Source organism: Anser anser, assembly GCF_964211835.1.
Source record: "Anser anser genome assembly, chromosome: Z".
Taxonomy (NCBI): Eukaryota; Metazoa; Chordata; class Aves; order Anseriformes; family Anatidae; genus Anser; species Anser anser.
The window spans coordinates 50,543,859-50,568,316 of NC_139723.1; the positions used below are offsets into that span (position 1 = coordinate 50,543,859).

General features: G+C 39.1%; 1 protein-coding gene across 5 annotated transcripts in view; it reads left to right on the plus strand.

Moving 5' to 3' along the window:
- TJP2 (tight junction protein 2) overlaps positions 1–24,458 on the plus strand; it is a 65,734-nt gene that overhangs the window by 32,095 nt on the left and 9,181 nt on the right. For all 5 annotated transcript variants that reach the window (XM_083817082.1, XM_083817083.1, XM_083817084.1 and 2 more), the window contains 12 exons: positions 9,957–10,010; positions 12,026–12,150; positions 14,284–14,386; positions 15,132–15,705; positions 17,155–17,258; positions 17,406–17,559; positions 18,579–18,687; positions 18,784–18,923; positions 19,628–19,694; positions 21,744–21,894; positions 22,689–22,797; positions 23,496–23,706. In XM_083817082.1, coding sequence (XP_083673208.1) covers positions 9,966–10,010; positions 12,026–12,150; positions 14,284–14,386; positions 15,132–15,705; positions 17,155–17,258; positions 17,406–17,559; positions 18,579–18,687; positions 18,784–18,923; positions 19,628–19,694; positions 21,744–21,894; positions 22,689–22,797; positions 23,496–23,706 — 1,892 coding nt within the window. In that variant the 5' untranslated portion in view covers positions 9,957–9,965. The remainder of the gene's footprint in view (positions 1–9,956; positions 10,011–12,025; positions 12,151–14,283; positions 14,387–15,131; positions 15,706–17,154; positions 17,259–17,405; positions 17,560–18,578; positions 18,688–18,783; positions 18,924–19,627; positions 19,695–21,743; positions 21,895–22,688; positions 22,798–23,495; positions 23,707–24,458) is intronic.

The window sequence follows — 24,458 nt, forward strand, 5'->3', positions numbered from 1 at the left end:
ATCAGATGCTCTTTCCCTATCCACCAATTCTGTAACCCTGTCACAGGCCACCAGAATATTCAAGGTAATCCCTGAATATTAACCGGCTTTGTTGGGTCCTATTTCCCTTCAGGGCTTTGTTCCACGGTGTTCTAGCAAGAAGATCCCCCAAGAGGATGTGTCACCTGTCCCTGCCCTCCCTTTAATCCTGACCCACAAGCTCTCCCAGCTCCTCACCCATCCCCAGGCAGAGCTCCACGCACTCCAGCTGCTCCTTTTTTTTTTCCCCTGCCTGTCCTTCCTAAAGAGCCTGTATTCCTCCATTCCAACGCTCCAGTCACAGGAGCCGTCCCACCACCTCTGTGTAATGTCGATGAGGTCATAGCCCCGCAGGCGTGCACATCGCTAACTCCTTGTTTACTCCCCGTGCTACAGGTGTTAGCACTGAGACATCTTGAGTCGGGCCCGGAGGAAGCTGGCTGGAGTGGCTGGAATTTCTTTGTGCCACTCTTCAGGTGCTCTTCTCCTGAGCGATTCTTGTCATTTTTAATCTGAAATAAAAGTTTCAAAGTAGGATTTTAGCCTAAAAAGATACTGGGCCCTTCTCAAGATTTTTTTTTTATTTTATTTATACAGATTGTATTTATGAAAATCGCTCAAATGCCAAACTATTCTGAAAAATAAGATATTGTATAATAATGAGTCCAGCTCTTCACAGCAATTGCCATTTTGTGTGCGAAAGTGATAGTCTGAAGTTGAGAACTTGAAACAACTGCTGTGCTTAACTTTTTGTGCAGCAAGGGGGACTGCGTGGGCCTCTGTTACAGCATCACCGCACCACCTAGTGGCTCTCTGGATTAATTGTGAATCGGTCACTGAGTCTGTGCTCTGCGTTTTCCCAACGTGCATGGATTGTCGACATTTTGAGGAAATAACTTGCCAGCTTGTCTTCTATGAATTTCCCAAAGATGCTCGTTTCTAGAGGCAAAGAAACAAAAACCTTGGTGGGCCTGAGTAGAAGAAATCATCTTAAGAAAACAAGCAAACAAATGAACAAAAATATTTGTGGGGGTTTTATTAGCTTTTTCTAAAGTGACCGGAACTCAAAGTGCTTTTGGAAATTCTTAATACTCCTCTTTCTTTCCCTCAAAATGGTTAGTCTGCTTTCTGAGAGTCTTCAAGATAATTGGTGAGTGTCAGGCTTTAAATGTTAGGGAAACAAGTTTCCTATGCAGTATCTTTTTGACATTGACAGATTAAAAAAAAAGTTTCACAAAAAAACAGTTAATATTTTTTCCAAATGAGACTGACATATGCATTGCACAGACAATTATATGTACAACCTCCCTGGTTTTGTTTAGGAGTTTCTTTAATACATAATTAAAATCAATAAAACTATTCGGAGATTATGTGCTTTACTCAGTAATCCAGCAAAAGGATTTCTAATACCACATTCTGTAGTGGCTTTTTTGTAGCATCCAGGCTATTTGTTATCCCATTTATTATAGGGAATTGAAGAGTAATTAAATACCTGCAGAACTCAAATCCTGTGTTTCTAGCTTTAACTGTATCCAGGCAAAATTCTGCAAAAAAATCTTTGAGCTGAAGATAACCATTTTGATTTCACCACTGTGAACCACTCTAAGAGTTCCAGTGCAGGGACTGCCATAATGGGCAGATCGTGTGATATCCTTCATTGCATTTAAGCTTCATATGTCACTCACACACTGTGAGCTGGATTAAGTGATACAGTTTGAATTAAAAAGCACACAACTTATCAGAGCTCTGGATCAGTGGAGATGTTGTGCACGTATGCAATTTTTTCATCTCCTTTGACTTTTAAAAAAGTAGTAGTAATTGTGTACTAGAAGATCTGGAACATTGCAGTGTGAATTAGTAGCAGGGCTACACTGAAAATGGGACCGGGATGTGTGTTCGTCACTTAGCGTTACAAGTAGTGTGGTGAACAGTACTGTTGCCATTTGTCTCTTCAGTTCTGCAACGGAATCACAGAATCATTAGGGTTGCAAAAGACCTCCAAGATCATCTGGTCCAACCATCCCCCTACCACCAATGTCACCCACTAAACCATGTCCCCAAGCACCACGTCCAGCCTTTCCTTGAACACCCGCAGGGACGGTGATTCGGTGACTCCACCACTTCCCTGGGCAACTCGTTCCAATGCCTGACTGCTCTTTCTGAGAAGAAATGTCTCCTCATTTCCAACCTGAACTTCCCCTGGTGCAACTTGAGGCCATTCCCTCCAGTCCTATCACTAGTTACCTGTGAGAAGAGGCCAACCCCCAGCTCCCCACAGCTTTCTTTCAGGTAGCTGTAGAGAGCAATAAGGGCTCCCCAGAGCCTCCTCTTCTCCAGACTAAACAACCCCAGTTCCCTCAGCTGCTCCTCACAGGACTTGTGCTCCAGGCCCTTCACCAGCTTCGTAGCCTTTCTCTGGACACGCTCCAGGGCCTCGATGTCCTTCTTGTACTGAGGGGCCCAAAGCTGAACACAGTACTTGAGGTGCGGCCTCACCAGAGCAGAGCACAGGGGGACGATCACTTCCCTGGTCCTGCTGGCTACACTATTCCTGATACAGGCCAGGATGCTGTTGGCCTTCTTGGCCACCGGGGTACACTGCTGGCTCATGTTCCTAGTAAATAAAAATCTGATAATATGGGATCAGTCTGCTTGTTACAAGCAAGTTACCTTTGCTGTGTCCTGTTGCAAAGTATTTGTTTTTGTCAAGTAATCTGGGAAAAAGCAAAGCTATATCGAATGTATAGGCTTTAACTGGTAAGGGGAAGATGAGACTGTTACAGTGCTTCTTTCCTCTTGAAAGAGTTTTTCTTCTTCAAAAGATGTCATTCCAGTGCTGAGCTGTAGGTATACTTACTTGTACAGTAAGTGACAGGGCTTGCATTTTCTTTTTTTTTTCTTTTTTAGCTATTGCATCCTGATGCATACCCATCTTGACACTAGCAGCCATCTTGATTTTACTCGAATGTGGGAGTAGGACTGATGTTCCTAAATACAGAGTGTCTTCTAACATGGAGTTACCCCTTATGTGTGTTTCTCTTTCATGACAATAGGGGGGGAAAAAAAAAAAGGTTTTCTGCCTTGATGAAGAGCAATTTAGTGTTACTCCTAGTGGTTATCTTTTGCAAACCACCTTCTAACACTTCTCTTCCCTTAATCTGAACTGTTCACTGTTCTGGAGACCCATTTTTTAAGTACAATCCGTTGCTCTTTTGGGAGTTGCACTATTCCTACACAAAAAGTAGGAAATATTTCAATTAAGTGTTTTTTTCTTTTTTTTTTCTTTTGTGAGATGTTGCCTTTATTATAAAAATCCACAGATAAATAATTTTTCTCATCCTCCTAGATCCTACGCATACATCTGTATAATATGCAGATACTTAATGAAAACACTTAAGTTGAAGCCTTCTTACTTCAAAGTGGCTTGAGTACCCTTATTTACAACAGGATGAAAGGCCTGGTGAAGGTGCAGTTCATCTTCAGTCATTTTTCAGTGTGGTAATCCAGAACGCTTGATAGCTTCTGGATCCGCTATTTGTGTTAACTGATTGTCTTTTCATAGTCAACTTTAATTAGCCTAGAACGCTACAGCCTACAAAATTCCTGCTGAAAGAGAGCAAGTGTGAACCTTTATACCACAAACCGGTACAGAGCTTGCTTCTTTTTTTCACTCAGCCTCCACTGTCTGTTGAGGAAGTCTCATGGGGGTCCTCCAGAAGCAGAAGCGGATCAGAATTTTGGAATGCCCATAAATCTAGTGTAATCCAGTTCTGTATCATATAATTGCCTTGAAACAGGCAGGCAACATGTGGGCAGTTTCTCAATCCTTTGCTGCAGTCTACAGCCTTTGGGGCCAGGAATGCTGCTGACATCTTGAAACAGCTATGGCATATTTCCACTCAGCTGCTCATGTGATTGACTGGAAAAGCCTCTATTGCCAGAACATTGTGACATTCTGAGGTTACTCTGCAGTTTTCTCGAAGTTCTGCCTCTCTTCTCACAGTCCCGGTTTCTAGAACAGATCATCATGGTTAGTTTTTAATTTATTCTCCCCACATGAATCACAAATGCTTTATTGTCTGGATAAACTCTGGATAGACTCTGGATAGACAAAGAACCAAGGTGTGGTTCACTGCTTGGAGTTCAGCTTTTCTTCAAAAGGAGCTTCAATTTCTAATGTTTGTAGATAATTGGGAAATGGATATGAATGTCAAAGGCTTGTAAGTACAACTGTAATCTTGTGCTGTGTGTGAAGTTAGGCTTTAGATAGTTTCCATTAGTCTTTGCAAAGAGTCAGGCAGGTAAAGTCAAAAGACAGTGGTGGTTGTACCATTAGAAGTAGGTACCATGGATCTACTGGGGCAGTGATTTACAAAAAAAAAAAATCCTCCAGATCACCTCCACTTGTTCCACTGGGGGCTCCTCCACGGGCTGCAGCGTGGAGATCTGCTCCGTGTGGGACCCATGGGCTGCAGGGGGACAGCCTGCTCCACCAGGGGCCTCTCCACAGGCCGCAGGGGAACTGCTCTGGCACCTGGAACATCTCCTTCCTCTCCTTCTGCACTGTCTGCAGGTGTCTGCAGGGCTGCTTCTCACTCTTCTGTCTTCCAGCTGCTGTTGCACAGCAGGTTTTTTTCTCCCCCTTTCTTAAATCTGCTCTCACAGAAGCGCAAACAACATCACTTGCTGGCTGGCTCTGGCCAGTGGCAGGTCCCTTTGGGGCCGGCTGAAACTGGCCCTTATCTGACATGGGGCAGCTGCTGGATTCTTCTCACAAAGGCCACCCCTGGATCCCCCCGCTGCCTAAGCCTTACCACGTAAACGCAATACAGCGATGATGTCAACTATTTCCACCAAGCTCCCGGGACGGTATTCCATCAGCACACTTGCTCCAGAGCCGGGGGCCCCCAGCCAGAGGCCGGTGTCAGTGCACTTCCCTGAATAGTGTTTGCCCTCGGTAGCCGAGTGCTCAGGCACAAAGCTCTGCACACTCCAGTTCTGCTGGCTTGTGCCAGGAAGTGCAAAAGGTCAATGGGGTCACAGTTGAAATGCCAGAAGTTGAAGTTGGTCTTTTAATGGAAGAACCTTAAACTCCACATTTTCCACTGTTGTCCATCTTCAGCAGTTAAAACTCCTCTGCTCTTGAAAAAATGCGGTCTGTGGATGGGGTTTTTGCACGGAGAAGTGTTGTGCACTTGGCATGGCTTCCTGTCTGTTTCACATTTTAAACTGCTTGCTCTCTGCCTTTTTGCTTTCTGGAGCCATGTCACCAGTCTTGCCAGTGTTTAAATGTAATTTTACATGTCCAGATGAAGGGATTACTTGCACATTTACACTTATTTCTGCATAAGGACTTCCAGATTCAGCAGTTGAAGTGCTAAGAATTGATAGAGGCTGATAAATACAGTTTAAAATACCCTTCACTCCATTAACTTGAGTAATTTTTACTATGAAATGCTATAGTCAGAATATAAACTTGCGGGTAATCTGCATTGTGCTTCTCCACACGTCTTTCTTGAAATTGCAAGTACCCCGTTTCTTTAAAGTTTCAGATTGGTTTGGGGGGGAGAGGGGGGAGGGCAATATGTGCTTACAAGAAGAATATCTTGCTACATATTGATCTGTTCCTGACACTTAAAATAATAATGACGTTTATTATTTTTAAACGTAAGGATATGCTCGTGGGTTTCTCTGGGGCCTCTGAAAGTGAGAGTTAGTGAAACTCCGAGCAGATTTCCCTGCTGTGTTTTTGATGTGTTTCTGTGCGAAACGGGCAGCAGGATTTGTTTGAGTATGTAGGCCACTATTGTATTAGAATTACATAACCGCGTTGAGTGGTAGAAACAGATGAAAAGACCGGGATGCACGGCGTCCCCTAACAGATTATATCCTGCAACAATGAAGACGGCTCAAGCTCTGCAGAGAATGTGGTCACATGCAGTCAAAAAGTTGAGGATTTTAAGGGGGCACGTGAGTTGCTTTTTGTTGCATCTTGCTCCAGGTCTTTCCTCCTCCCCCCACCCCCCACCCCGTGCCTTGCTCCTTCCCGCTCCTACTCACTTTCATAGCCAGATGACTGCAGTGGCAGGTCTTCTGGTGCTGTTTTTCTTTCACTGTGAAAGAAGCTGGCTTGGGTCATCTCTCAGTAGCAAGGAGTTGCATAAATAAATCTCTGACGACTGTCAGTGGGAGTTGCAACAGCTGCCTGTTCGTAGCACGCGGGTGATTTTAGCACTTTGCATTGTGTCCTGCCAGAGATTCGGTTAAGCGGTCTGTTCTGGGCACGTAGAAAGTACCTATCGTTTGGGTATAGGAGAATTAGGCAGATTTAAGCAAATCCTGAGCACAGTGTTCTAATTAGAAGTGGACTGACTTTAGTCACTAATGAATATAGACTAGCTAATTGCAGTAATTTATGTTTGCTGCAGCTAGCTGCTATCTGTGTGAAACCTTGCAAAGCAGTTACTGTTGGTAATTGGAGGTGGGATCCTTACTGTTCAGCCTGCCTTTCTCTCGCCAGTGTTCTGATGCGCAGTCTTGCAGCAAAGTGGCAATGCTACGAAGGATATCCAGGCTGCTCAGGATGCCTTTGTGTTATCCTGCGGATGAAGTGTGAAGAAATTGGCAAGGGTGTGGGGGTTTTTGTAACCCACCACTTGGTGCCTTCAGAGGAGAGGCATTATTAGATGTGGAATAACAGGAATTTTGTTACTGTGGTGGAGACTTTAATTGTGGTTTTGATGAAGTCCTCAACTGGTGATTTATAACATGTCTCTCCCTCCCTCTCAATCTTCTCCATTAATCTGTCAGTATGGGTTAGTATCGTGGCAATGGCAAGCAGCAGTACTTTTTATGATGTTAAAGAGATTATTGCTTAGAGATTTGAGGGAGTACAGATGTGTTTTGTGCCTTACGGGCTTCCAAGGTGACCACTCAGTTCTCTGAACTGTGTTACATAGCCTGCATAGCTTTATCAGTAGGGCAGAGCTGGTCCTGTTGTCTTGGTAATTATGTTGCACAAAATCAGTTTGCAAGTACATCCTGTACTTTCCTTCAGTAATATAGCATACAGCAACTGGGAGGCAGTTTCCCGAGGAGCAGTTTCTAAAAATGTATTGCTTACAAATTACAAAGTGAATTATTTAATTGGCTTTTGTTTGATGCTTACTAACAGCTCCAAGCCAAAAATACACCCCCTCCCCCAAATTTGCAAAGGAAGTACTTGAAGACCATAAATGATACTCTGAGGAACTCCTTCAAGGTACAGATGCATGATGCTGTCGGCTCAACATCTTGCAGGTTCTTAATCGTAGAGGCAGTAGTTTCCTTTCCTTTCTTTTACTTGTTTTTGTTTCCAGATACCGCAAGACTTGCTTGTCAGACCATAATAAACTTAAGTACATTAGGTTACGATGCTTTGACTTACTACACAATGAATCTCTTCCATTGTGTAGAAGGTTCTACTTGTGCCACTACGGATGGGAGGCATCATGTTCTTGGAGGAAATTCCTGTCAGCTTAGCCATTTCATACCTATAAATCCATTTTCCAGTATCTTTACTATGCTTTCCTCAGTCCCTTTGCTGCACTGTTGTACTGAATAAGCAGTCGTTTCTCTCAGAGTGTCCTTTAGCAGATGGAATATCAAAGACCTGATGTTAGAGTTGCTGGAAGAGCAGGGTGAGGGTGCTGCTCTGCACCCTTAAGGGCAGCAAGCTGTTGCCTGTTGCACCCTGTTTTGTCTGCGCAGAGCTGGTCTCAGTGTGTTGGGTTGTTACGTGTTGGTAAGGTCCGCAGGCAGAGCAAATTGAATACACGTGAAGTTCTTGTCACACCTGTAAGTTGTTTTGGGCTTGTGTACAGTAAGATGGATGGAGAAGATTTTGCATCTAACCTGCATCTGCAAAATTTGAACCCAGATGCTTGTCCTTTAAATTTTACCCATCATTTCATCCTTTCATTTCTAAAATTCTCTTCAGTGAAGCCAACTGGAATTTAAATGACACTGAGGCCTTTCTTTAGATCAGACTGTTTTTCTGCAAAGCTTAAAAATACCATATAGAAAAGTAGGACAGTAATGGCGTAACCAAGGGTCACTAGTAGGCAAACTATCCATTTTCTTACAAGCAAAACAGGCAATCCAAGTCACTTCTATTTATCACAGTGGCTCAGAATAAGCATGTAGTTAAGGAGGAATTTATTTATTTATTTTTACCTTATTTTTATTTTACCATAGACATCCTCTATGTAAGGGAATGTATGTAGTGAGACAGTTCAGTGTCAGCTAAGCTGAAGGGTCAGATATGTCAGCTGCTAACATGGAAATATCAGAGGAAATAATTTCACCATGTGCTTCAGCAAACAGAGTAATTAACATATCCAGGACATGTATGTTTTAATAAGTTGTAAACACCACGCATTCTTACCTGTTCTAGACAAGTAGAAGTTTAGAAATACTTACCTGTGTCAATTTTAATACGACGTCCTCTCTTAACAGCCATGTGAAATGTGTTTTTAATTATACCTGAAGGGTCCTAGAAACTAGAAAGTGTTGTCCATTTTCTGGGCGAAAAGTATTGATGCATATTTAACATCATTCAGTGTTGTGAACTTGCTGATAAGAATGCTGAATATTTTGCATTTTCCTTCAGGAACTCCAAGCAGGACTTACACTGATGTTTGGTTTTTAATGTGGTGACCGTGCAATGGAAAACATAAACTTCATTCTGCTTTGGAGTGCTCAAAATCCATTGGGAGAATACTTTGTGGTGTTCCTTGCATTTGATAAATGGCTTCCATGGCTTGTTAAATAGTTGCTGACTGCCAGAAAACATTTACTCTTGAAAAATAAGGGATTTGTTAAAACAGGCATACTCTTCTTGTGTCACATCTCTTATCTGTTTTTGTTTGGTTGGTTGGTTGGTTTGTTTGTGTTTTTTTTTCTTTGGAGTTTAGTTGCCAGTAATCCCTTTAAAGCCTTTATAAAGGCCGTTAAGTCAAAAGCAAGCTTCTGTCTGAACTTCTGCTTCCTGACAAAACTCTTACCTTATCAAGAAAGATGTCTTATTTCAGCAGTAAAAACACATAAATCTATGGCTTGAGTATATGCATGCACATACTCATGCAGTGCTTGGATTTTTCTTCTGCAAAAGTGTGCTTTGCTTTGTGAAAGTTTTCAGTGTCAAATACAGTGGTTCCTTTTTTCTCCTGGTTTAAAGGCCAGAAGCTGGCTATGTACTTACTATATGATGAATCACAGCTGGGTGATTATTCTGTATTGTATTTTAAGCTATGATATTGGAAAGATTTCAGGTTATATCATGTAAGATAAACTGGTCAGTTCTGGATCAGTTTTAACTGGAAACGTGGAAGGGGAAAAAAAAGGATTTTTGAGAAGTGTCATAGAAATGGATATACCAGTGCTATATAGTGATAACTGTTTTTTGTAAAACTGAATTTCAGAAGGGGAATTAAAATATCTAATTGTGTAATTTGGGGTGGATTTAGCATTTGTTAAATCCACATGTACTAAAAGGAACAGATCTGAAGGCTTATTGGTTTTGAAGATCCCAGTTTCAACTGCTGAATGGTATACTGGTATGGAGAGATCTTCATTAGGGAGTTTGTGTTATTTGAATCAGGACTATATAATGCTAGTGTGATCTGAATGACTTGCTTACGCTGAATGAAACGTTTCCAGAAAATGAACTGTTAAACCAGTGAAATTTGAAGACAGTCTACCAACCTGAGTCTATTAACATTTTTTTCCATTTTTAAATAAATAATCATTAAATACATGCACTTCATACTAACTCTACCAAATGCTTAGAATATATATATTTATTTTTATCATATTTATATCTGTGTTTTAATGGGGTATTTCACAGTTTAGATTGTTGTGTGCTTTGTGTTTTGCTAATTGGTTTCTGTGTGCAACAGGCCCCAGGCATGGAAGAGCTGATATGGGAACAGTACACTGTGACCTTACAAAAGGTGAGCACCTGTTATATTTTTGGTTTTCAAATATTCAATTACTGCAGTAGTCTAAATATGTTTTACTATAAATGTCATTATCATATATGAGTCAAGAATATGATTAATGTCTTGTGCAAATCAGATATCTTTTCTATTTTAAAGCTTAATTGCTAGTTACTCATACTATAATGTGACTCTTTAATGTTAAGAGTAAATTAAATTAACCATTTAAGTGCTATACTTGCTTTTATTTCATGTTGGTTATGACAGTCTAATATACCACATGCCAGCCACAAAGCCAAATTCATCATTGAATAACCTTAAAAACAAAGCAGATGGCTTTATCAAGCAGTTGTAGTTAATGTCCAAGCTTTATAATTATCACTAAACACATTTTCTCTGATTTGTTCATATCTTTCATATCTAGCAGTGTAGAATCTAGTGGAAAATTACTGTTATCTAAATTTCTAAAATATGTGGGCTACAGATGCTACCTTAACAGTTACATTAAGAAAAGATGAATTTATACTCAACGTATACTAAGTCCTTTTGAGTTAAAGAAAGTACATCTCTTGCTTCTGAGTTCTGTCATGGCTAGGCCACCATAACAAAGTACAGGATGTGTCCTTCAGCAGCAGTGGTGGTCTTCCCAACTGTTTTGATGATCTGGGTTCGATGAGTAGGTTTTCCTGTGCTGTTAACATTTTTTTATGCGTTCTGCAATGAAATCACCTTGATGACCACGACCTGAGGTAAAAGAGTCATCTTGCCTACAGAACCTGTCTTATGTGCTGAGTTTTTGAGGAAAAACTGTTTTTCATTTTGCAGAGATAGACAGGAGAAAACACTGCAGAAGGAGATCTTAGTTGTTGTAATTTCAAACTTTTCAGATCTTGAATAACCTGTAAACTACTTCTTTGCTTCAGAGATAACCCTTTGCCACTTACGCAGTATGAGCCGATTGGACTTCCTCTGTCAAGTCCAACTCAACTACCGATGAGTTCTACCATTATTTTTAATTCTATATTGCTTTGGCTTGAAGTGTCAGTCTGCTTCCTGTAAAACTAAGGCGCAGCAAGTGTAAAGCATTGCTTTTTTACCTTCTCAAATAAATACCCACTTAATATTGAAATTAGTGGAGCACAAGCTAGCATGTGATAACATAAACATGCTGAGTTGTGGGAAAAGTGCTATTTTAACCTGGAGTATTAATTCATCTGTAAGTTAAAAACATTTTTTAAGTGTTAAATGTGGCATAATTTGTGCTTTTGTTTTTGTTTTGTTTTTAGTGATAGAAGGTCTATATTGAATAGCTAATAACATTAAATCTGTGTTTAAAAAGATGCAGTTTTGTGGACACCTTTTCTGCAGTTCTGTTGTACTAACACTTAAGGTCTAGTGTTACAGGCATGCTTCCTTCACATGTACTTCCTTAATGTTATGAATGCAAAACATAAGAGTTTATAGAGATCTGACATTTCTGTGAAGGCAGGTTGCACATGAATTACATATTTAAAATGCTTGATTGTGAGAGAGGATAATTACAGACCAATCACAAGTTCACTGCTTGCTTTTTGTAGTCAGCCATGATCTTGATTATACTGACGGAGGAGTAAGTAGTTATTAAAGACTATATAGCAGTTGTAATGAAGGTGAGACACTGAATATGCTTCTCTGGTTTCCCCAAGCATCACAAACACAATAGAGTCATATATCTAACAATAAATTTGGCATGAATAACCAGTGGGATGATGTAGCAAAATGTAGGCTAAGTTAGTGAGAACTTTGCTTAATTACTAACCATCACAAGGCTGTAGATTGAGGTTTTGGAACACAAGAACATGTCTTCTTGCTACATAAATCCATTATTTTTTAAATCTAGAGGTATTGTGTATTTCTGCAACTCAGCATGTAACTATCATATTTCAAATACTATCTAGGTAGAGTGCCATCATAGAACATTCATGCTGCTCTTCTTTCTCTATATCAAAATGCCTTCTGATGGAATTGAATTTTGTTGTTTGTTTTCAAAGGATTCAAAACGAGGATTTGGGATTGCAGTTTCTGGTGGCAGAGATAACCCACATTTTGAAAATGGTGAAACCTCGATAGTCATTTCAGATGTTCTCCCAGGTGGCCCAGCAGATGGATTACTTCAGTAAGCAAAGTCTTTTTTTCTCTGTCTGACGTATTTTGAGGGTCATGGCTGTAGAATACGTAAAACCTTCATCGGGCTTGGTTGACATCCTGCTGGTTTAACCCAACTGAGATGTGATAATTTCTTGAAGACCTAGATGTCTGTTTTAAATGGGAGGAAAAAAAAAAAAAAAGAAAAAAAAAAGCCATGGGGGTGTTTCTTTGCTATTTTTAAGCAAATAAATTTCAGTGGTGTTGAAAAGCTTTTGTAGTCAGCTCTGTCTCTCTTAAGATTGTATATCTTCTAAATGAACCGTGGAAATACTTAGCATCTCAAAACACTCTTCCTGTTCTTCCTCCAGGAAACATATTGGTCAGTCATTACTTTTCAAGAGAATGGCGTTAAGTTGGATAGAGAGCCCAACAGCAGGTCTCAACCTTTATCATGTTGGGCATGATAATGGGGCAGGGAAGAGAAACAGAAGCCTTTGCTAAATGTTTATTTTATAGTTGGAATAAACAAATATGAAAATGCAGGTTATAGGTAGTCCTTCTGATAGTGCATTCATTGGTGAGGCAACATCTATCACAGACAAGTATTTTGAAATCTGTAGGCTGAGATGAACAATTTCTAGTCCTCTGCTGATCAGTTTTTCATCCTGGAATACCTTGATAAGGACTAGACAGTTTGGAAGAATGATGAAATTCCACAGTAATAGTAGCTCAAAAGAGTGGGTGGGTTGTGGCCATTTAGCCAAACATAAATTTGGCGTGGTAATGAAAAGACTGACTGAGTAGTTAATGAAGGACTAGATAAGAGATGTATTGCAGAGCATGTAACAAACTGTTCTCAACATAAGCCTGCAAAACCTTCATCTAAAACAGTGACTCCTATACAACACCACAATAATAAATATTGATCCATAATCATCTATGACTGGGGAATAAAATCATGTCCGCAAATTATGTGTGATCGTAAGTAAATCGGTGATGACAAGGCAATACTAAGCAATTTGTGGACATGCAGACAGAACACATTCTAAAGAAAACTGAAGGTTAAGCTGTTCCTCCAGCAAACTTAAGGAATGTAAGCCCAACCTTCAAGGTGTGGGGTATTACAGCCTTGCAAGCCTTGCTAGAGTAGAGTGAACCCACATGTGGGCTCTCCATGTAGTGTTGTAACATTATTTAGTGTTATATTTGGGTACACAGACTGTGAAGAGAGCTATTTTAACTTGCATAATGTGCAGATTAAACTGATATTGGAATATAGTGTGCTGTTCTGGAATACTTTTCCAGTAAGAGGAATTGGAAGGTTATGAAAAGACGCACAAAAATCAGGAGTTAGAGAAAATGCCCTACAGAGAGAGGCTTAAAATAAGTAATCTTCTTATTTAAAAAGAAGATTGTGATGTGACTTGATTACAGTTAAGAGAAAATAATGGGTACTAAACATTTCTCTTACCTAGCAGAAAAAGGCACAGTAGCCAGTGTTTGTTCGGACTAATGCTTTAACTGCAAGGTTAGTAACTGAGCTATCACCAAAACAAACTAATATAAGGAGTGGTGGATTTATTTTTTTTTTTTAGTTTCCTGTACTTTGGGGGCAGAAATCCTTTTGGGAAGAAACATTTTTTTGTAATTTATCATGTATTATGGGTTTGTCTCTTAGGGGTGGCTAAGTCTGTCTTAATGGTCTATTAGACATGCAGGAGGTTGGAATAGATGAACCTGTAATCTCTTTTGGTCTGTGTGGTTTGGTGGTTTTTTGTGTTTGTTTGGGTGTTTTTTGTTTGTTTTTTAGGTTTTTGTTTTTCTGTTTATTTCATTTTGCTTTCGGGGAGTTTGGTTTTGTTTTGACCAATCATGTTCTTCCAGTGTAGATGGGGCCTGAATACCAGTCTTTCAGAAGAGTGTGCTGTGTGGTACAGTGGTACTTTGTAGGGATTTGTCTGAATACTATGGTGTGCAGCAATTTGAAGCTCTCTTGAAATCCTTATGCTGCTGTGAAAAATGCTACCTAAAGTGAATGAAATCCTTTGGTCTGTCTTCACCCCCATCCCTGAGAAAAAAATAAAATTGCATTTTGCTGTTTTCATGAAAGCCTCTCTTAAATACTTTTATTTTTTATTTTTTCTTCTCTCCCCTCTTTCAGAGAAAATGACCGGGTGGTCATAGTTAATGGGACCCCAATGGAAAATGTTCCACATTCTTTTGCAGTCCAACAGCTTAGGAAAAGTGGAAAAGTGGCCACCATTGTAAGTAAAATACAAATATATTCACTGTACAGTGGTATGTACCTGTGTAACCAACCAAGATTTTGGTTTTCTTCTATGAAATGGACTATAAATGCATAAAGCAAAGCATTTGCTCAATAGAACATACAGAGTAAATAAACTAAAGCAAAGACATACTTCATACAGGTGAAGCAAATGGAAGTTAAATTACAGCATCACAAAGTTATCTTGTTGAAAAACTGAGAATAAAATTTGTCTTCAATTTTTAATTTTACTGAATGATGAGTGGTAGTTGAAAAAAATGAAATTATTTGAGTAAAATTATGTCCAGCATACACAGACCTTGTCCAAGAATTTGCTGTCCAGACTGGCTTTCTCTGAGAGATGCATCTACATCTCTTTTGGAGGGGGCTGTCACATTTTTAGAAGTCATCTAGAGAAAGAGAAAACATCCGTAGTGTGTCTGTTGCAGAGGTAAAATCACGTGGTTGCTGATCTGTTTTTTTATTTTTTTTTTAATTCTCCTACTATTATTATTCTCCTAGTTAGTAAGTATTTCTTCTGTACATCTAAATAATCTCATCTACTGGTTGTTCTGTAAATAGACTGGTTTCCAGTGTGATAAGTACACTCCTGCAGTGATTCAGGGTTTTCAGGTTCTCTGTTTTTCCCCATCTCTGTTTGAAGTGTGAAGAATTTGTCAAATGTCACATTCTGACCATTGGAGGTTTTTGTTTGTTTGTTTGTTTCATCCTGCCTTGAACAGGTAGTGAAAAGACCACGGAAAGTGCCGGCTGCTGCTTTGAGGAGAAGCCCCTCCCTTGACTATGAGGACAGAGCTTTAGATGTAATGGATGACCATGCAGAATTTGATGGCAAAAGTGCTCGAAGTGGCTATAGTGAAAGAAGCTGGCGTAGTGGCAATGGAGGGCGCAGCCAAAGCTGGGGAAACAGCCTGGATCAGAGCTATAGAGATGATGAAGACAGAGGGCGCAACAAAAGCAGAGACCATAGTAGGGAATACAGCCGTGATCACAGTCGTGGTAGGAGTGTTGACAGAAGCTTGGATCGAGACTATGGAAGAGATCGGAGCAGGGGAAGGAGCATCGACAGAGATGGTGGCTATGAACGGGACTACAGAGGAGACTACAGCCCACCCAGTTACAGTCATGGATCTCAACCTGATCCTAGATATGCGAGGGAGGTGAGGAGCCGAAGCAGAGACAGGCTTCATTCCCGTAGTCCTTCGCCGGAAATGCACCATCAACATGAGTACCTAGGACCGCAGGACCAGAATGGACCGATCAGTGTTCTCTTAACAAAAGGCAAACACAGTGAAGGTAGGTACAGGAGGGGAATAGAGGAATTGGCTTTCAATGCAGCATGTTATTTTGCTGGGGGCAGGAGTGGCACTGAATGTAAATGTTGGCCTTTTTCACTGGTTGCTTAAGTTGTTCTTTCGTTTTCCATGACTGGTTTTGGGTGCTTTTTTTTCCCCAGAACTGTGGACTTCACCTTTGAACAATAAACTGCTCACCCACATAATTTCAGTATTTTCGAGCCTCTGTGTCCTTTGGTTTTCCATTTTCTCCTCCCTATTCTTCTGAATATGGTGAGAAACATGGATCTGATCATGATTCAGATTACACTTGGCACATCTACAAAAGGGGTAATTGTAAAGGGTGAACAGTAGGCTCTGCTTTTAATAGAGCATTTAATTTAATTATACTGAAGGGAAGAAGTGGTTCCAAGGATTGTTTGTTTCTGAATACTTCAGAGTGTAATTAATGGTTACTGAAATAGCAACAACTGGAACAGCCTTTCCTTGTTGAGTGTTGGAGTGTGTAGATGGCGGCCAAAAGTGTGATCTTATAATGTGCTGTGAAAGAAAGACTGTTGTGCTGCAAAGCATATCTGAGATTAGGTTGTTCCACCTTTTCTGTTTTTTCTGAGTGTTGGTGCTGCTGTTTTTCTTTTTTTTATATACCTTTAAAATGTGCCTGTTGTGATTTGGAAGAATTTTCTGCTGGTGTAATCTTTGTACACAGGAGCTATTCTCTATTTTTTTAATCAACTATGGCAAGGGTGCTTGTCCCTCCTTCTTGTTCTTCCCGTGCACAGAATGTTTAAAATTGCAAAGATAATGCAGATAAGTATACAAATAAGGAAAAATTTAAAATGTCTTTATTAAAAAGTTCAACATGTAGCCAGTATTTCTGTAATAATTTCTACCATTCATATGGATACTTCGCAGATTCTCTCAAACATGGTGACTTTTTTTTTCAAGTAGGTGACTGTGTTTCTGTCCTTTAATGCTCTAGGGCATGCTTGTTTTAAAACCAATGTTATCTTTCTGTTTTCCTTTTGCCTGAAACAACTGTGACATGTTATTGGGTTGTTACAGATAGGAGAGGGTCTGCATGAAACAACTGGTAAAAGAACCAGGCCTTCTTTTAGCACTTTCTGACTCTTTACCACGCCTTTCTACACCATAGAAAATATGATATGGAGAGAATCTAGTCCAGTGTGTTTATGAGCACCTCTGCAACAAAGGCATTGTTTTGCTGTTGACTGTGCAGGCTAGTCATCTGTGTGTGATTGTTTTTGGGCTGCTGATTTTTTGTGCTATGGTGACAGTGCTAAAATAGGAAAAAGCTTGAGGTTAAGTAGGTTTAATGGGTCCCCATTTACATTTCTCATGGTATAATACTGCATGTACATAGTGTTGTTTTGAAAAATGCATTCTTGCTCATCATCTAAGCTACAGCGGGTTATTTCCCTGATTCTAGAATATGGTCTTCGGCTTGGAAGTCAGATCTTCATAAAAGAAATGACCAGTACTGGCCTAGCAACAAAAGACGGCAACCTTCATGAAGGGGATATCATTCTTAAGGTACATTCTGGTTAAACTGCTAGCTATGTAGAAGCTATTTGTTAAAATGGCTTCTCTGGATTGTGTCATCTTATAGTCAAGTTCACTTCAGTGCAATATGGACTTTTTTGTTTACTTGTAGTGTTATTGTTGCCTTTTTATGTGCAGATCAATGGTACAGTGACAGAGAACATGTCTTTATCTGATGCCCGAAAATTGATTGAGAAGTCACGGGGAAAGCTACAGCTGGTTGTCCTCAGGGACAGAAAGCAAACACTGCTCAACATTCCTTCATTGAATGACAGCGACTCAGAAATGGATGGTGAGGTTTAATGGGGATAAAAAGTTCTTGTCTCTTTACAGGGATAAATTGGAGTCTAGTGTTTTTCTGTGATATAGTGACATGAGATTCTTAAAAAATAAATAAATAAAATAATAAAAATAAAAAAACACTGAATGCATACACAACTAAATACTATCCAAATAAGCATCAAGCCAACTTCCTTTCAGGTGAAAGAAGAATTTTGTAGTAATCATACATTTTGTGTGGGAGCAGAGATAGAAGAAGCAATGGTGATCAGGCAAAATCAATCTTTGTTCTCATAACATTCAAATCAGCTGCTTTAATAAAAGGCTTTAGTTTCAGAACCAAATGGAACGGACTGGTCTCTCCTTCCAAGGGCATTAACATTCATTACAGCGTTCAATGGGAGGGAAAAATGGTCAGGACAAAAGAAAATTAAATCCCTTGGACAACTGGTTTCCATTTCCAGGATCTGTTCCGTACTAGTGATCTCTGACAGTGCATGAGCTGTATCTCACAACATAATCTTGCTTTGGGAAGGCCTCAGGATGTTTGGGGGAGCAGGATATTATATTAAATAATGCAAGATACTTGCTTCTGTGATGTCAGCATACTCAGAACAACTCTTCATAGGTTTTACTGTGATGACAGATACAGTTTGAATCTGAGGGCCATTTTGTTTCATGACTGAAAAGCAGTAACAAGGGTGGTTAATGTAGTCTTCTGTTTCTGTATCTCCAGAAGAGCTCAAATAAACGTCTGTTAACGCTAGCTAATCAGGCTATTTTCTGGTCATAGCTGTTGTGTGGTGTGTCCATGTTTACCAAAAGTTGTGTGAAGTCTTCCTGAGCTATTTTCCAGGGGGAAGAAACACTAAAAAGCATACAGCATTTTTTGAATCCTAGACAAATCCAACTTGGAAAGGAAACGGTCTTGAAGTGTCAACTTACTTTATATTTGAAAGCTTTTGTAAATAAATGTGGTGATTATATGCGCAGATAATACAAGCATTTCTTGTTTTGTTACTGTTTTTATAGATATTTCGGAAATAGAGTCAAACAGATCATTCTCCCCTCAAGATGACAGATTACATCATTCTGATGTAGATTCACATTCATCCAATGAAAAACTAAAAGAGAAACCAAAGTAAGAAGTGTTCTTTTCTAGTATTTTGCCTATCAAGGAAATGCTTAAAATACATGCACTGATAACTGGTTTAACTGTATTTTTTTTCTCATTTAGTGCAAAAGATGATTCATCCAGTAGGATGTCCAGGATGGGAGCAATGCCTACACCATTTAAATCGACTGGTGACATTGCTACTGCTGCTGTCACAGTTGTAGACACAAACAAAGAACCAAAGTATCAAGATGATGCAGCAGGTCAGAGTTGAAGTTTTCTTTCTTTTTCTTTTTTTTCTTCTTCATCTTTGTCTTCTTCTCCTTCGTCTTCTCATCCTTTGTCTTCATCTTCTCCTTCATCTTTGTCTTCTCTTCCTCCTTCTTCTACTTCTTCTTCTCCTTCTCCTTCTCCTTTGCCTTCACTTTCATCATCTTCTCTTCCTTTTCCCCCTTTGTCTTCATCTCGTGACAACAAAATTCTATTCTCTCAATCATATCCACGTGTTTAGTGTAGTTTTCGTGTTAATCCCATCCTGGCACACGGAAGTCTGTCTTTGCTTTGTGGTGCAGAGAAGGAAGGAACACCTGAGATTACCTGAAGGCAGTTGTCTATTAGAATTACAACCTCTAAAAGCAAGTACTCATCTAGATCTTCTTCTGCTGTAGCCTGGTACCCTAAACAGCCAAGTGAAGCTATTTCTGAAGTCTGATCTGGATTGCCTGAGAGTTCTATATTCCTCCCTTGACCTATTTGTATTTTCAAGAATTAGAGGGGAAAAAAAGGGGGGGAAATGGATGGGTGGAAAGTAAATCAATTCTAGGGAAAAAAAAAAAAAAAGCCTTACATTAAAATCTGTATTAATCTTTGGCATGGGGGAGATCGATTGCTATCTGATCACTAAAAATTCCTGCTATAACTTGTTTTTAATAGCTTAATAACTTCCATTTGCTTTTTTTATATACAGTGTCTCAACCCAAACCAGTTGCAAGAACAATTCTTAAACCCAGCCCTGAAGATGAAGCAATATATGGGTAAGGAGGCACTTGCTGTATTCTTTTGCACTCAGTGTTCTTCATTACCTGCACCCGTTTCTTGATTGTGTATGTTTGGACTTTTTTGCCCATTTGGAGTGATATCCTTCATAGTTTAATGCTGAGAAGAGATGATGTACCTTCTAACTGACAGTACTTGGGATGAACTTCATTTTAGAATTTTCTGTGTGGAAGGTATGGACTTTCCTTCTACTTGGAAGGCATAGAAACACCCTGTGCTTTTGTGCTTGCAGAGGAACTGACAAAATGGTATATATATTTTTTTCTCTACTTTGCACTTATTAGACAGCATTAGGAGTATTCTGTCCATTTTGGGGCTCCCTAGGCCAAGAAAGACATGGACATACTGGAGAGAGTCTACCCGTGAGCCATCAAGAGAGTCAGTGGCTTCAGCGTATGACATATGAGAAGGCACTAAGGGAGTAGGGGTTGTTAAGCCTGGAGAAGAGAGAACAGAAGGCAAAGTTGACTGTCTGCAACTACATAATGAATAGGTGTAGAAAAAACAGAGCCAGACTCTTCTCAGAGGGACACAGTGGTAGAATGAAGAGCAACAGACCCAAGTTGGAACACTGGAAATTCTGGCTTGATATAACGGGGCAAACTTTTTATTATGAGGTGCTTAACCACTGGAACAGCTATCCCATGTATGTTGTGGTATGTCAACCACCAGAGATACTCAGAAGCTTATTTGACCAAGGCCCTGCACAAACTGCTTTGAGTAAAGGTCCATTCTAACCTGTGCAATGCTATGGCATGCATAAAAAGAATTTTACACCTCTTCATTATTTTATACATGCACAAAAGACAACCCTCCTCTTTCTCTTAATACTAATATACAAAAAGAATGTCCTCTATTTAATTTGGAAACAAGTCTATTGCAAGAGAAGGCCAAACATATATGTGTTTCTGTAAAAGCTGGAAACTTGTATACAGAAATTTGCATTTCTGCACAAGCCTATGCAGGCCATACTGCAGTTCTAATCTCTGCTCTAAATGAACGAAATATTACTCGCAAGGGGTGTGCATATGTGATGTTTTTTAAAAGTGGGTAAATTCAATCTGGTACTGTTGATTCCATAAGAGTTAAGATACTAAAAGTTACATGCTGTATTGATATGAAATCAACCTGCATGTTTTCTTTGAGAGTTTCCAAATACCGAAATTAAAGGTAGAGGAATACTAGGATTGTACGGGAAAGCCTAAAGATTGTGTAGCTTGAAGATTTTTTCTCAAATAGATTCTCTCCTCGGATCTTTTCTGAGGTTGGACCTTGCATGTGTTGTCATTGATGTACAAATTAATCAAGTGATTATTTTGGTGAAGGGAAATTTATAATACAGGCTTAGGGTATTACTGAGAAAGGCTGACAGATAAGTACTATCCTCTGTGTTGGAAGGTCACTTAGGCATACAGCTTTTCTGACAGGAAAAACACTGAACCTATTTCAGTAACCTCTTCCTCTCTGGAATATGAAAGGTATGGTTGTTAACACAGCAATAGAATATACTTGGAAGTATTTCTCTGTACAAGAAAACTTGAAGAGTTCCATGTAATCTAATAAATGTTAAACTGCAAAGAAAATAGGTGTAAATTTGTATGACATTTCTCAGATGCTTAGAGGAAAAAACTGTTTGTGATTACTCATAACTCAGGCTGTTTTCACAAACAAAACCAAAATAAAACCAAACAAACCAAGCTGCTCAGCTGAGAGAAGATCCAGTAGGTTGGGAATGATTTCAGGACTTCAGGAACTAAGAGTCATTTTCCTGCTCTGTCAAGTCAATGTGTGTCACCTGGTCTCTCTTCCTAGTTAAGTTTCCACTTTGAAAAATGCAAGTTCTCTGCTTTCTGTTCTCTGAAGAATTACCTGAGTAAATGTAGCCTATCTAATGAGAGAAAGGGGATAAGAATGTTACTAATATGATTTTGTTGAAACGGTTGCAATTTTTTACCCTTGACAACCTAGTATTGTCATATGCCTAACATCTGGCCTTACTTCCTTTTTCTGGCTTGTAAATCTTGTAGTCCTAATACAAAAATGGTGAGATTCAAGAAAGGGGACAGTGTGGGTCTACGACTGGCTGGTGGAAATGATGTTGGGATATTTATTGCTGGAATTCAAGAAGGGACCTCAGCCGATCAGGAAGGACTGCAGGAAGGAGATCAGATTCTTAAGGTATGTGTTCCTGGAATTCAGACCACTTTTGTATTCTTCTGGTGTGCTTCTTAGTGGAAATATGGAAGAAATTATGTTCTCAGGCAAGTTATTTCTTGATATGTGTATGTGTGGTAGAGAGATTTCACTGAAATCAGCTTTTGAAGGACAACTCAAATTAAATATCAGGTATAGATTTGTGTAAGCTTCTGTGGAAGGGGGAGATAGGAGAAATATTAATCAAAAAAAAACAGTCCCAAGATGGAAGAGAATAAATTTTCCCTCCCAGTCTTGGAGGGAAAAAAATGAGGCCAGTATTCTTTTTAATCTTTCTCTAATTTCCCTGGGTAACAGCAATTTAATTTTCCCAGTTTCTGAATTATTTTCGTATGCCATTTTGTCCTCTTTTTTTTTTTTTTAATATTCAGATAGGAGGCTAATCAAATTTTCTCTTCTGCTTGTTTTCTCTTTTGATAGGTTTTATTTTAAAGGCCTTATGGAGACTGTTCAAGTAGAAGAAACAGTCTAGCAGTGCATATCCAGGGCATTGTTATTTCAGAAAGATTACTGTGAATGGCTGGATAAAATATCTATATTGACATTATATTATATGAAAATATTTATGAAATAAATATATATTATACATATTATATATATTTATATATATATATTATATGAAAATATTTATATATATGTGTGTGTATATAAAATAAAGGAAGATAATATTTAAGATTTTTTAAGTGAAACAAAGCTTTGGGTGTTTCTTTTAAATTGTTGGTTTTTTTTCAGATGTTATTTTCTTCTTTTATACATAGGTAAACACTCAAGACTTCAGAGGCATTGTTCGGGAAGATGCTGTTTTGTACCTCTTAGAAATTCCCAAAGGTGAAACGGTGACAATTCTGGCTCAAAGCAAATATGAAGGTAGGTGCTTTGAACAAAAAGTATGTATATCCATGAAGCTTCTGCAGTCATCAGGAGGATGTTAAGCTCTGTTTTGTCACTGAAACCACAAATACATTCTCTCTTGCTTATTCTTAGTAGCATTTTAGTCACCCTCCTTTTCAGAAGTTTAGAAGATAGCTGTCTTCCATACCACAAGAGTCATAGAGGTGCCTACGTGATATGTTTATCAGAGTATTTCTCTACCTTTTTTGTTACTAGCAAGTAGCATCTCTTCTTAATCTTCCAAACATAGTACTTATTCCTTCTGCTTTTCTGCACGTAGCAGCTGGCCTGAGATCTGCTGTTTACATTCCTTTTCAGCTGTGCCTTGGCAGTCATAAGGTATTCACAGTCAGGCAGCAGCAAATGGACAATTTGATAAATGGCTAAGGAACAAGCAGTACCTCTTGCTTTCCTGTTTGGAGACATAGCCTGCTGTAATACTGAAGTACTCTAGCTGCCTTTTGCTCTGTCGCGGCGCAAGTTCTGCTATAAGGGCTATATGTGTACAAATACAGAACATTTTTGGTAATATTCGTGAAGAACAATGGATGTGGAGGCTGATTTTTGCATATTTTTGTTTGGAGTGGAAGAAGTTCAAAACTCTTCTCTGGAATAATTGGTTAATCTTTCTTTCAAGTGTAAAAATTATAAACTAAATTGAGTTCCTGTTTCAGTCTACAGAGACATCATGGCTTGTGGCAGAGGAGACTCGTTCTTCATCAGAAGCCACTTTGAGTGTGATAAAGAGTCACCACAGAGCTTAGCTTTCACCAGAGGGGAGATCTTTAGAGTAGTTGATACACTGTATGATGGCAAACTGGGAAGCTGGCTAGCTGTGAGAATTGGAAATGAACTTGAAAAGGGCCTCATTCCAAATAAGAGCAGGTAAGTAAACATTCTGTCATTGTTAATGTCTGTCACCATTAATGTCAAGTAATAATTTTGTTAATATTTTTACAAAACATTTTTGCTTCCTATGTCATACCTCTTTTTTTTCCCTCCTTGCAAGAACGAAGAACTTGTTCTGTCTTTATTTTCACAATAGTTGTGCCTGCAAAACTGTAGATTTTAGAACCATGGTATTATGTGAGGAGAAGATGAGAGGATTGTGCTGCCTGCACACTGGACTGGATCTTTGGAATACAGACCTAGAGCTTCTGATTCAGCAGTCAATCTTTGGCCATTAGTGGCTTCAATTCCTCTTCTACAAAATGGGTAGAGGGTCCTTTTTTTTTCAAAAAAAAAAAAAAAAAGAAAGCTCTCACTACTGTATTTGCAAAGATACTCTGATAATTAATCTCTTAGAAGAACTTCTAGTGCTTGAACTTCTTTTGTTAATTCTTATGGAAAATGTTTCAAGAATGTATTCCAAACTAATATTTCTTGGTAACCATAGTACTTATTTTTATAAGTACAGAGTAAAACACAGCAGTGGTTTTTGCTTAAATGATACTTTCCTAATAGAAGTTACTGTGAGATCAAAACAAGTGTCCATAATTTGTGCATTGAGTAAAGATTTAAAATTCTTCAGCAAAAAAATCAGTAAGGCTATTTTTAGACTGTAGGCTTTCAGTCCTTGAGTATGGTCATGGTTTTATGATGGGGAAAAAAATAAAAGCTCTAAATAGTGTCATACA